Raw genomic sequence first — 14,164 nt, forward strand, 5'->3', positions numbered from 1 at the left:
CTGTAGTGTTCCACGAGACACATGGAGAAGCTGATAATAGGCTTATGTGCTCTCCTAATACTGGGCATTTGTGAATTACGCCCCTTTAAACAAATTTTTTTTAATGTTTATTTTTGAGAGACAGAGTGAGAGAGAGAGAGAGAGTGAGCAGGGAAGGGGCAGAGAAAGAGAGGGAGACACAGAATCTGAAGCAGGCTCCAGGCTCTGAGCTGTCAGCACAGAACCTGATGCGGGGCTTGAATTTACAAACCGTGAGATCATGACCTGAGTTGAAGTTGGATGCTAAACCGACTGAGCCACCCGGGCACCACCCCCACCCTCCACCTTTTAAAAAAATATCCTACAGAGATGTGGTTTAAAAAGCTGGGACTATGGGTTGGGAGACATGAGTTCTCGTTTGGTTTTGTGCCAGATGGCTGTGTGATCCTGGGCAGGATTTTTCCCTTTCTGGGCCTCAGAAACCTATGTGAATGATGACATCGGTAATGACAAGAGTAATAATGGTTTTCATCCCCTGCAGGCTTCCTGCTCTGTGCTGTATGTTCTTACACGCACCTGATCATTTATTCCTCACAGGGGCCCACGAATAAGTACTAATTCACAGATGAGTAAACAGGTTCTGAGAGGTGAAGTCATTTGCTTGGCACAACACAGCTAGTAAGTAAGTGTCACAGTGGGGAGTCAGATGTAGGGCGTCTGTTGTTTAACGCTTAGGCCGCATCACTATTTCCTAATGCCCAGCGTGTGACAGGCTCTTGGAGAACATAGGTGCCCACAGAGCAGTGAGCTTGTCTGCCCGCACCACAGTCCTTGTCTGTTCCCATTTATGTCCCCACTTTACAGGAGAGAAACTGTCTTTGAGCGCAGAATGTTCTGGGTTGAATTGTGTCCCTCCACAACCATAAGCTCCAGCACCTCAGAATGTGATCATGTTTGGAGACAGGGTCATTGCAGGGGTGACTAGTTACTAAGTTCATATGAGGTTGTTGGGGAGGGGGGGCTAATCATGTATGACTGGTGTCTTAAATACAGAGGAAAGCTGGACACAGAGACTCATGGGAAGCCAGTGTTAAGACACAGGGAGGAGATGGCCATCCACAAGGCAAGGAGAGAGGCCCTGAACAGATCCTTCCCTCACAGCCCTTGGAAGGAAACAAGCCTGTTGACAGACACCTTGATCTTAGACCTCCAGCCTCCGGAACTGTGATACAACATATTTCTGTTGTTTAAGCTCCCTCCTGATCTGTGGTCCTTTGTTATGTGGCCTCTGGGAACAAACACAGAAACTGCACGGATGGATGAGAGAGGCGGGGCCTGGGGGGAAGGGTGGATGCATTGGGGGCAGAGGGGAGGGACTCTGTCCCCTTCACCACATGTAGGGATGACTCAGGCCTCCCCAGTCCCTGGAGCTATGTGCTCGGACAGGTCCCTTCCTTCCTGGGCCTCAGTGTTCCCATGTGCACCCTGGGATTGCTGGCTGGTCCCCGAGAGCTGTTCCAGACCTGTGGTTCTATGGGTGCCTGAGTCCCTCAGGCCCTTGTTCTTTCTGCTCTTACCCAGTTGAGCTGGTATGGGCAATGGCGGACAGCCCCAGGGAATGCTCTATTTTGCTGTTCTGTCCAGCAGATGTTTCCCAAGACCTCATCCGGCAGCCTGCCCTCAAGGCTGTTGCTCTTTTATTGTCCTCCTTGAACCTCTCCTGGCAACCTCTATGTCTAACTGACTGCCTTTCCAGTGTCAGACACCCTGATCACACCCTACCTGCAGGTGACCCTCCTTATATCTCTCGCATATTTCCTGCTTTGCCTGCTCCCTTGGGTAGCTGGTGCTCCCTAAGGACCCATGCTTGGTGAGTGCCCCAGCTGAACTCATTCCTGCATGCTTATTGAGTATACTCCATGCTAGGCACTGTTCTAGGTGCTAGGATAGAGCAGCGAACACCACAGGCCCACATCTCTGCCTTCCTGTGGCTTACTTCCCCCCTTGAGGGACTTGGGAGCAGAGACAGGACTTCTCTGTCATCTCCGGGCCTAGCCTCTCTGCAGGGTTCCATGCCTGCCGTTCTATCCCCCAGGCCCCGAGAGTGCATAATGCCCAACACAAACCTTTTGTCTCACCCTGAACCTTGCTCCACTCCTGTTTGCTAGTCTCCTCCACGAGCAGCCAGTTGCTATCCAGAAAGCTGAGTCTGCACTGACACCATTCTCTTCCTTGACCACCTACCACAGGCTGAGACCTTCTGCTTGGTGCTCCTTCCTCTCCATCACCACCACCCTGGCCAGGTCGAACTCTGTCACCTCTCTCTTGGATGCCTGTCCCCCACTCTGCTCTGGCTCTATCCCTTGGGGTATCTCCCCATTACAACTAAGATCAGGGCTGCCAGACCAACTGTCTTGACCACACTGCTCCTCTGCTCAAGAAACCTCAGGGGCTCCCTCCTATCTCTTCACTTAAGCCCAAACCTTTAGCTCAACATTCAGATCCCTTCACAGAGGTTCCTGGCATGGGCTCTGGGGTTGCCTGCCGGCATCTGGATCCCAGTTCTTGCACCCATTAGCTGTGTGACCGTGGGCAAGTGATTTAACTTCTCTGTGTCTCCTTTTCCTCGTTTGTAAAAATGGGGATAATCCTAATGCCTACCTCATAGGGTTTGGGGAGTATTAAATGGGGGTAATAATGTATGTAAAGCTCTTGGAATAGTGTCTGGAAGATATAATGCTCAGTTACTCTCAGTTACCTTCCCCCAAGCTCCAGCCAAACAGAATGTATGGCTCTTCTTTTTACACACCCTTCTTTGCTTCTGTGCTTTTGACTGCACTGTTCCCTCTACCTGGAGTGCCCTTCCCTATCACAAACCCTGCCTATCTCTCAACATCTTGTTCAAATACTGCTTCCTCTATAAAACCTTCCTAGATTCTTCAGTGAGAAGGGCTCACTTCTGCCTCTCACCTCCATGGCTTCTTGTCCAAAGCTATCCTGCAGAAAAAGCAGTCTTTGCTGCTCAGAAATAGTCCCTGGGACCACGGAAATTTCCAGGGGGCCTCCCTTTGGGGTGGAGGCTGATGCTGGCAGGGGGGTACTAGGGAACCATCAGCCGAGGCACTAATTTCCACTGACTATAAATAACTCTGGGTCTGAAACCACAGCAGGGGCCTGGATTGCGCCAGGAGGAGTAAGATAATCATTGTGCAGGGAGGGGGGCCTGTATAGATAACTTACCTGCCCTGTTGGAGCCTCTCGTGTGACAGGCGGGTCTGCAGGGAGAGGCTGCTTCAGCTCTCTTAAGCTTCGTGGGACCCAGGCTGGGGGGAACACTGATGTTGCCCTAACATTAGAGATGGTCCAGCCTGGAGTTACTGAACATCTCTCACCCCTCGGCCCATTTGGCAGATGAGATCACGATTCAGGGAGGCAAAGTCATCAGAAACAGAATATTTCTGGGGGCCAGAGAAATGCCCACGGGGCCTTTGGAAGTCAGTGTGTGTAGAAGCCGCCTTCTAGGGAAGGGCTGCTGGGCTGGGGCTAGGGTGAGGGGCCATGGGCAAGGCTGTGGAAGGTTTGGGGTGGAGCCTCAGGCATGCCCCCAGGATTTGAGGCCACAGTCTCCCAGAGGGAAGAGGGAACTGGGTCTGGCTGTGAGTCAGCCACCCTCTGTCAAGTCTGATGTCTGTACTACTGGGGGTGCGAGGCAGCGTGTTTAGAATTCTAGAATGTCTGAGCCTGGAGGAGCCTCAGAGACAACCAGACCCACACTCTTTATTTTCCAGATGGGGAGAATGAGGCACAGAATTGCAGGGTGAGGGTGGGCGGGCTTGAGATGGTCCCAGTTAATAAGGGCCAAAGTCAGGATGGTCCCCCCTGCATCTTCCTGGCTCAGTGTCTCTTCTAATACAGGTTGGGGGGCTGAATGTCCTTTCCCTGCACCCCCTGGGGACCCAACACAAGAGGACGGACAAACCTTCCCTGAGGCCCCACTGTGGGCCAGGCACTCCCTGTGCGTTTTCTCGTTGAATTCACAGACCAGTATGGGCCCTGGAGCTGTTTACCACCTGCCAATTCTACAGATATAAAAACCAAGGCGCTGAGAACTTATATAACCTGGCCCCCAACTCAGGCTTTTAGATACTCTAGTTTACTGCCTTTTTCTAATTTCATCAAAAGTTTTCAAATTTTTTTCTTTTCTTTTTTTAAAACTCTTTGTTAAAAAAAAAATCTTACCAGATGCTTCACCATGCAAAGCAGATAAAAAAGGAGCTGCTCTGGTACATGGTAGGGCAGGAAGCCCAGAGCTTCACCCACTTATCTCCTTGTACCTGGGGTGCCTCTGTGGAACCCCAGAGAACCCGGTATGAGAAACGCCTTTCCAAACTTCAGTTCTCCTACATTCAGCAAGTTCTTTGGCTCTTCTGGTCCATGAAGAGGAGCTGTACTCTGACCCTCTCCCAACCCCATCCCCATTTTTCACACTCTCACGGACAGCACAGACAAGTTAAATACCTATTACCCAAGCTGAGTCTGCACACATAGCATGAACCAACCAACTAAAAGTCACAGTCTACAAAAATCAATCCCCGGTCTGTGGGCCGGAGTTCTCTGCCCTTTGAGATGTCCCCTAGGCTCCAAGCACAATGCATTCCCCATTTCTTCCCGTGAACGTCCCAGGGCTCACCTCAGGGTCTTTGCTCATGCTGTTCCCTTTCACTAAGAGGGTGCTTTCCTTTCCACCTCTGCATATTCAGCTCATCCCCGTCCTTTGAGACCTAGCTCCCGAGAAAGCCTCTCCTGTATTTGTCCCCCATCAGGCATGGATCCGATCGCCTCCTCCTTTGACCTTCAGCACACTCCCTCTGGCTGCAGAGTTATTTTTGTCAGCAGAAGGCAATAACTGAAGGATTATGTGTGCATGTTCAGGAGCCAGCCTGCCTGGGTACCAATCCTGGCTGGGCCCCTTTGACTAGTGTTGTTCTCAGCCTCAATTTCCTCATCTGTAAGCTGGGGATATGAACAATTCCTGTCTGAGAGGATGAAATGAGGTAGTGCCAGGGATCCTCCACGGAGAGCCTGGTCTGAAAGCACTCGATATGTGTTAATGCATCCCTAGTGTCACAGCTGTCACTGGTATCATAGCTAGACGGGGAGGGTCTTCAGGGCAGGGAAGTTTACAACCCAGCTCTGCATACCCCCTTTCCCGGAAGTCTTTAGGGAGCTCTGGAGGGAGAGGGGGTCAGGAGGGGCTCCTCCCTCCTTTCCTCCTCCTGGACTGAGGCCCGGGCCCCTGCCCCTGGCTGCCCTCTCCTACTGGTTCTTGACTGCCTCTGTGACCTTGGAGTTGTCTCCTGTCTGACATCCTTCTCTCCTTGCCCTGGATGCTTGGATGGAGAGGGAATGTCTTGGAAGGCTGTCCCTGTCTTGGCTGCCCCACCTGTCCTGTGTACAGCCACATCACACAAACACCGCTCCTGAGGAGCCTGGAGAAGAGGAGTGTGGCTCAAGCCTGCACACAGTAAGTGCACAATACATACGTGGTCAGCAAGTGAATGTGTGTCAGCCTACATCTCTGCCTGGCATGCCTGAAGCAGGGGAAGCAGTGGGACAGTCACTGAGCACCTGTATCCACCGGTTCTGGGAGGTGGGCACTATGATCATGCCCTTAACAAATGGGGATCTCGAGGCTCACAGGGATGGAATGACTCGCTCAAAGTCCTCCAGGGTGGTGGAGTCAGGCCTCAAAGCCTGTGCTCTTTGCATTCCTGAGTAGGCACTTAGTGTTTGGTGCATATTTATTCTGCAGAGCAAAGATCTCTTCAGAGAAAGAATCAGGGCCCCCTGTCTCTCCAAGTGCTTGTTTCCCACTCAAGGGGCTGTTGTGAGGACCACACAAGGCAACCCAGTGGAAGAGCCTGGCCCTGAGGAGTTTGCACACAGCAAGTTACAGCTGCTGGGTAGTTCTGGGACTTGCGTTTTCCACAGTGGGTCTGTACAGCATGACACGCACCCATAAACGCTCCGCACAACTGCTTAGAGCCTCCACTCCCCTGTGGGTGCCTGACTGTGCAAAGCACCCACGAGGCCACTCAGCATTGTCTGTGGAAAACGAAGTTCATCCAGTCCTGCTGGAATCCACCCAGAAGCTCTTCGGTCAGCGGCAGGTCAGGGCTTTTGCTACCTGTCCTGTTCTCTTCTGGCCGCGCCCAGGCCTGCAGAACTGTTGGCCTAGCACACATTCCGCTGCCTCCGCCTGGGAGAATGGATAGTGTGTCTCAATCAACATGTGGGGTTATCTTATTGATGATTCAGAAAGATGTGAGGGTGGCATTCTGGAAAGCATCCACACGTGATTCATCAGACTTTCACAGAAAGCTAGTGCTTTTAAGGGATGTATTTTTCCTGGTGATGGTGGTGGGGGGGGGGGTGTAAGCATTGCCAATCAGATATGGGGCTTTTTTTTTTTAAACCCACAGATTCCCCTGGCGTTGCTTGGGCCCACTGATCTGCCCAGATAAGCTGCCTTTGTCTTCTCTGCTAACTTAAACCCAATCTGCCCCTACAGTCACACACAGAATCCTCAGCATAGAATAATAACAGCTGACCCCGACATAGCACCTGCTGCATGCCAGGCACCAAGCACTTCGTGCATATTACTTGGATCCTCACAGGAACCCTATGAAAGAGGCACTGTTATCATCCCATGTTACAGATGTGGAAACTGAGGCACAGAGAGGTAGATAACTGGTCCAGTGCTCCACAGCTGGAGAAGAAGTGCAGCTGGGATTTGACCGTGACCCCTACTTGGCCACTTCACTGCTGGGACACGAGTCATATACCTACTTCTTGTGGACGGTCCCAGCTTATGCCCGCCACACTGGTGTAAATGTTAACAATGCTGTGGTTTGGCTGTGACCCAAACGCTCCTTTACTGCTCAGCTGCTTCCTCAGTTCCACCCTTTCTCCTCATCCAGGCCAAGCTCTCCTCCAGGGCACAGAGCATGCCTACACCCTCCCCGCACACAGTGGGGCCTTCCATACAGTAGGCCCACAAGCATGTGTGGCCTGTGCCTCTATCTCCCTCTCCCTCCCACAATCTCCATGTGGTCTGGATGGACTGACCTGCATCCCTCTGGGGTGAGCATGTGACCCGGATCTGACCTATCCGCCTCTTCCTTCCCCTGGCCGCAGGGATTGGGTCAAGAATGGCCATGTGACTCCAGGTGGCCAAATGAGAATCTGTTCTGGGACCCAGGGGAGGAGACCATGAGGAAAGAGATGCCTCTGGCTGCTGGGGGGGCCAGGATGGGGGGGTGTTAGCCTGAAGCTAACAGTGTGAGGGCCTGTCCGAGAATGAAACCAACACGGAAGGCAATGGAGGTGAAGGAGAGCAGGAGAGGGAGGGACAAAGCCCTCCTGCAGCACTGAGGGTCCTGGATCCAGCCTTACCTGATGCTAGATGGTCTCTGCACCTTTCATTTGGCACAGGCCAGAAAATCCCGTGTTTGCATAAGCCAGTTTAAGATGGGTTTCTATCAAATGTAATCCTAATGGGTAGAAATACTCAGGGAATACGGGAAGATGATTCTTTGGCAGAAAACTTTGAAAGTATTTTCAACTCACTGTCTCCAAACGTGGCACAATTCCCATTTCAGGTCCAGAGAGTGTGAGCGTCTTGCTCCCGAGGTCAGGATCCTGCTTGGTGACAGAGGGGAGGCCAGAGCACCCCCTACGCAGCTTCCCCTCCTCCACCCATGCAAGTATCTGAGAAGGCAACTGCATTTCCTCAGCCTTTTTTTTTTCCGTTTTAGAGAGAGACAGAGAGAGCATGTATGTGTGTGTGGGGGGGTGGGGGTGGGGAGGGGCAGAGGAAGAGAAAGAATCTTAAGTTCACTGCACAGCCCGATGCGGGGCTTGATCTCACGACCCTGCTGAAGTCAAGAGTCAGACTCAACCGACTGAGCCACCCAGGTGCCCCACTTCCTCAGCTTCTTATATACTTGGATGAGCTTTTCTCCTCCAGACCTCACCCCGAGAGTCCTGGGTTCCACAACGGAACATGGGCCACTTCACCTGAAGACCCCGGTTGAGAGGCATTCTTGCACATCTCGGGCCAGGCAGTGAATTCCCCACATGGACCCCATGTCTGAGCGGTGCCCAGCCTCACCCTGCCTGGCACACTGCTGAATCTGTGGCTGCCTCGGTTTCCCTATCAACCTCTCCGGGCCCCCGTGATGCATGGGAGATGGAGAACATGGAGAAATAGAGCGTCACAATGATAAACAGACGATCCCCACTGCCTGGGACCCAGAGACATTTAAGACACACGTGGCCTTCACACCCTCCCCCGTGCCCAGCTGGTGGCAGCTCTGTGGATGATGACACAGGCCCTGCCGGGTCCGCGGATGTTCTGGTTTAACACTGTGTTTATGCAACATGAGGCACCATCCCCATGATCCGCTCTCCTCTCCTCCCTCAGCCCCACTCTCTCCTCCACTTGGGCAGGCCGCAGGATTCATACAAAATTAACCGGAGGTTCTGTTTCACAACACTCCAGTATCCAGTTCCCACCCCACCCTGCTGCTGCCCCACCTTCTTTGTCCCCTTCTCTCCCCCACCAGGAAACACACAATGCAGGGGGCACCCAGAGGGACCTGTCTGAGCTGCCTCTTCTGACAGCCCGAGGTGCAGGTGTTAGGAAGTGAAGGACAAGGGGTGTTCCTGCCCAGCAGCTCAGGGCAATGCCACTCTGAGCTTGGGGAACTGAAGCCAGTTCCATGGGTGACACAGTGTGTCGTGTGTCCTGTGTCCTGTCCCCTGGCTACAGCCTCCCCTCTGTCCATTCCACCCCGCACCAGGGGTATCCCCAACCTCTTCTGTCTCCCTCCCTTCTTCTTATTTTTTATTTTATTTTAAAGAGATAGAGGGAGATAGAGGGAGAGAGAAGGAGAGAGAGAGGGAGAGAGAGAGGGAGAGAAAGAGGGAGAGAGAGAACGATGGAGAGAGAGAACGATGGAGAGAGAGAGGAAGAGAGGGAGAGAGGAAGAGAAAGTGTGCAAGCAGGGGAGGGGGCAGAGGAAGAGAGAGAGAGAATCTTAAGCAGACTCTGTGCTCAGTGCGGAGCCCACGTGGGGCTTGATCTCACGACTGTGAGATCATGATCTGAGCCAAAATCCAGTGTCAAGACACTCAACTGACCAAGCCACCTCAGTGCCCATCTCCTTCCCTTCTTTCGGTGAATATGTGTTCAATCCCCCAGGTGTTGTACCAAGTGCTGGGGACACAGTGGAGAATGACAAACAGCTCCTGCCTCTGGGGGCTCACAGGCCACTCATCACCCATCTTTCCAGACTCATCACAAAGTAGCCTACTCTGGGAAGCCTTCTCTGGTAGCACTTTTACTCTTTGCTCAGTACCGTCTTACTTAATCGCCCCATTTTTCATGAGGATATGGCCCATGCATGTTGTTGTTGTAAGAAATATTTGATTATAATAATAATGACAATGAACGTTATTTTGGAAGTGTCTAGGATATGCTATATGCCACACTAAGCCCTTCATGTGGATTATCTAATATTCACATCCTGTGAGGTAGGTAGTGTTATTATTCCCATTTCACAGATAAGGCAATGGAGGCTTGCTGGGGGAAGTTAATTGAATTCTTCCGGTATGTCTCTTGAAGATAAGTGTCCCTTGAAGAGTAAGCCTGTCAGAATTTGAAGCTGGGCCTTGGGCTCTATTGTCCTATGCTGGAAGGGTATGGAAGGAAAGGAAGCAGTGGAGGGTAAGGAGGGAAGGGCATCACCAGAGTGGAACAGAACCAACAGTGGAAGAGGAAAGAAAGAGAACTCATTTCAGGGAGAGAGGCCCTCATAGGGAGCCTGTTTACCCCAGAGTTGTCACTAGAGTCAGGACTTCAGGGGGAAAGTCCAACACTGTCAGGTCATGGGAACTGAGTCCCTTGCCTGTGCTGGCAGTAGGTGGTACCCCGGGTGGGAGTTGAATTCTGCTGGTGTCAACCTCCCTCTATCACTTGCAGAGATCTTTTTGCCTAAAATTAGCTGGATGTGAAGGGGAAGGCTAATTTATGCACGGCCTGGAGCAGTTTCCTGTAGAGTGACTCAGAGGCCGGCTCCTTGCTGACGTGAGCAGACCAGGGGCACAGGGGGTGTCGGGAATGGCCAACCTGAGTCCCCGTCCAGGCCTGGCACAGCCCCAGACCACATGGCTTTTAAGCTGGGGGTTAGGGCTGGAGGCCAAGCAAGCATTTCTCAAAGTCAGAAGAGGGCTAAACAGGGCAGGACAAATGCTGAACACGAGAGAAAAGGTGGCCCCCAACTACTCAGGCCCTCATCGCACAGAAGGCGTCTTTAGAGGACTGTTCCCAGGTGCACACGCTTGGCTCAGGTGTGAAGGCACCTCTGGGGATAGTGTCCAAGAGAGCTGTGTCCAAAGTCTGCTCTGATGGGAACTGTGGTGGTGACCTCGAGCCCTCAGGCTTCTCATCCACAAAATGGGATAGCCACGCATGCTTCTAGGAACACGTGCAATGAGAACACAGAAGGGCCTGGGAAAAAGTAGTCACACCGTTCACGGACATTGGCCAGCATTCCATGAGGGTCAGGTTCCACCTTTTCCAGAGAACATGCTTCTTCCAGACTAATGATAACCATAATGAAAACAACAGCAACAGGAGCTGACACTTATAAAGCACTTAGAGACCAGGCACTCGGCCTAATCTCATTCAACGTTCACAACCCATTTTACCAATGCGGAAATGGAGGTGGTTAGTCTCTGGGGCTGAATCCTAACACGTAGCACTGTCCATGCGCCAGGCATTGTTCTAAGCCACTGCACTTTGCCCTCACCACCCTATGAGACAGTCACTATTATGATCCCATTTTACAACCGAGGAAACCGAGGCACAGAGTGGTGGATACCTTGCCCAGAATCCCACATCTGGTAAATGGCAGGGCTGGGATTTGAACCCAGGTCACCCAAGTCTGAGGTCAATAGCATTCTGCTCTTTTGCCTCTCCCCAAACCTCTTCCAGCTCTACCTGCACTTGGGAGATCCTTCTAGGGACCAACACAGCAGAGGCTCTGGTTAGTCCTGCAGCGGCCTTTCCTCCTTCTCAGGGATCTTTCCCATCAGAGATCTCATTGGGTCCTCATGAAAAATTCGGAAGCCAAGACCGAGCGAGGTCAGACAAAAGGCCCCAAACACACACAGCTGACAGGCAGCAGAGCAATGTTCCGAGAAGATGAGAAAACCGGGTCTCCTTTATTCCCACATAACGCCTACCTTTTTGCAAGTACACTGGCATTCTGCGGGATTCCACCTAAGAAATGCTGTTTTATGCCATGCTACATGCTTTTCCTTCTCTTTTCTCCATAGCCAAGTTCCAATGCCTCCTCCTACAGGAAGCCTTCCTTGACCTTCACGGTCCACCCACCTTGCCTCTCCTCTGAGCTCTGGGGTCCATGCTACACTTGGGCTGAATTATGTGCTGTTTTGGCTGCTCAGCCATATGAGCTGCTCCCTGTGGGCTGGGGACTCAGTGGCCACGTCTCAGGGTTTTACTGGGAAGTTATCCAACCTTGTCTGTGCCAGGTACCAGACTGGGAACTAGATGGGTGGAGAGGAGCAGGACAGGATCCCTGCCCTTTGGTGTGCTCCTGCTTTCCCAGCAGGACGCAGTGGGGGACACAGTAAACCAAATGGTAATGGCCCCGGACGGTGCTGGAGCTTGCGTTCAATTTCCCAGGGTCCAAGAGCCTGTCAGGGGGGAGGGGAGGGTGGGGTTCTTAACACCAAGGTTTGTCTCGTATGCCAAGGTCCATGGCTTTGCTTGGAGGGGCTCTGCGAATGTGCTGATAGCGTGAGCCATGTCTGTAGTATGTGGGTGTTTTTTGTTTTTTTGTTTTTTTTCTGGGAAAAAGGACTACAATTTCATTAGGTTCTTCACAAGGTCTGAGGCCCAGAGACACTTAAGATTTTCCAACTCAAGAGAATCTCCTCGTCCCATAGAAAAGACAAAGATGACCAGGGCAACCCTGCCTCCCGGAAGGCTAGTGTGCCAACCTGATGGCGGAGATGAGCACGGATCATTCTGCCACAGACTAGGGTTCACATGAGGCCCAGGAGCCCCCAGGCAGGACTCCCTCCTGTCTTGGGGCACATATAGCCGTTCTCAAGCCCTGGGCTACTATTCTCCTCCCCACCCTCAAACAAAACCAAACAACACCAAGAGAGCAAGGTGTTTCTAAACTTCTGCTTAGGTGAGCAGCTGGATCCCTAAGCAGCCTCTATAGGAAATGCGTTGAGGGTTGGTACACAGCAGTGCCCAGGGCATGGGGACTGGAGTCAGGAGACAGGACAGGAGGGACCTTTCGGCCTTGGATTTCTCATCTCTCACATGGGGATAAGAATTCAAATGCTGGGGCACCTGGGTGGCTCAGTCGGTTAAGCATCCGACTTCGGCTCAGGTCATGATCTCGCGGTTCCTGAGTTCAAGCCCCGCGTCAGGCTCTGTGCTGATGGCTCAGAGCCTGGAGCCTGTTTCAGATTCTGTGTCTCCCTCTCTCTCTGACCTTCCCCTGTTCATGCTCTGTCTCTGTCTCAAAAATAAATAAACATTAAAAAAAAATTAAAAAAAAAAAAAGAATTCAAATGCTGTCTTCCAGCTTGTGATCTGTGCTTGGGGGAGAGATTATCATCCACTTTTTAGAATAATAATGGCTGCCACTTATTGAGCACCTACTGTATGCTCAGGCTTCTAGTAGGCACTGTGAGGTAGCCATCGGTTCCATTTTCCACAGGAAGAAACTGAGGCTCATTGTAGCCTCTTTGCATGGGGAGTGCTGTGGAGGTGCCTCACACCCATATCTTTGGGGTTTATGCAGGGAATTCTTCTCCCTCATGGCAAGGGGAAAGTGATAGTGGGAATGGTGACCCACACTCTATGCTCTGGTGCTCAGGCTGGGCTGGTTTCTCTTCCTTCTGCCTCACAGCGGGTGACCTGGCTTTGGTCCCCTTCAGAGGAGCACCCAGAAGCTGAAACCCTCTCTCTCCCAAGATCCTAGGCCTGTTCATTTTCTCAGTTACACAAAAGCCCCACACCCATCTCCAGGGCAAGACACATATGGGTATCTGTCACCTTTCCTGTGACGGCCCATCTTCCTGCCTTCCCTGTCTTCCAGCAGTTCCATGGCCTATGGCTGCCCCAGACACCTAGGGAGCCACCATCAGAGTTTGGATTTGGGACAGCTGGACACAACCCAGGCCAGTGACGTGGGTTATGGAGCTGGATTTGAATGCACAGTAGCAATGCTGTGGTCCCATGCTTAAACCCAGATGAGGCGGTTCCTGGGGTCTGGGGAAGGGAGGCCAGGGATTGGGTGTCTAGATCCCAAATCCAAGCACTGTGTTCAAGTCTTCCACACCTACCTTCCACAGGTGAAGTCTTGAGGCGCCGGCAGATGGCTTCAGTGTCCCCATAAGTCTCCTTGATCTTGACCACAGCCTCGGTGCCCCGTAGCTCCATGAGGGAGCGGAGCTCCTCCATTGTGCACCCGAACTCGCCCCCATGGCTCGACTCATTTCTTTGGTTTTTGGAGTAAAAATCGCTGTTGGTCATGTCACCCATGTTTGCCCCAGTCCCTGCTCAGGGTGGGCCCGAGAGTCAGCGCTGGACAAGAGGCTGCTGGGCGATGGCTCCGTGTGCCTGTCCTTAGCACAACCTCACTGGATGACTGTGGCTCCCGGTGGCCGACTTTGGGTCCCAGGGGGAGGGGGCGGCCGAGGTGGGCTGGCGACAGCGGTGGTGAGCTCCAAGGGGTGTCCCTGGGCACGGGGCAACGTCCAGGGGCCGGAGGGGCTCAGGGCTGTAGACCCAGGAGTCTCCATTCAGTGGGGCCCATACTGCTCCCTGGAGCTGGCATCTACATGGTCAGGGGTGGTGGCTCCTGTGGGGGCAAGCACAGAGTGGTGACAAGGGTCAGGCACTGAAGGCTTCATGGGACAGGTGCTTAGGAAGGCCCAGCCTGCACGTGCTTGTACACACACAAACCACCCCAAATAACAACCACTACATATACACATACCCTAATGTGGGTGTTTCATACCATACCCCATAGCACAGCAGCAAACACTGTAAACCCAAATATACTGTGCCCAC

At 52.5% G+C, this 14,164-nt stretch overlaps 1 protein-coding gene across 3 annotated transcripts in view; it reads right to left on the reverse strand.

Annotated features, from left to right (window-relative positions):
* The window catches only part of ATP2B2 (ATPase plasma membrane Ca2+ transporting 2), a 116,696-nt gene extending 103,022 nt beyond the window's left edge, over window positions 1–13,674 (reverse strand). The window contains exon 1 of one of the 3 annotated variants that reach the window (XM_042979511.1): window positions 13,435–13,671. In XM_042979511.1, the coding sequence (XP_042835445.1) occupies window positions 13,435–13,633 (199 nt within the window). In that variant the 5' untranslated portion in view covers window positions 13,634–13,671. Of the gene's footprint in view, window positions 1–13,434 lie in introns of all 3 variants that reach the window. The other 2 variants (XM_042979510.1, XM_042979512.1) reach the window with 2 other exon arrangements.
* Between the last annotated feature and the right edge of the window lie 490 nt (window positions 13,675–14,164).

The sequence above is a fragment of the Panthera tigris genome, chromosome A2 (assembly GCF_018350195.1).
Source record: "Panthera tigris isolate Pti1 chromosome A2, P.tigris_Pti1_mat1.1, whole genome shotgun sequence".
Taxonomy (NCBI): Eukaryota; Metazoa; Chordata; class Mammalia; order Carnivora; family Felidae; genus Panthera; species Panthera tigris.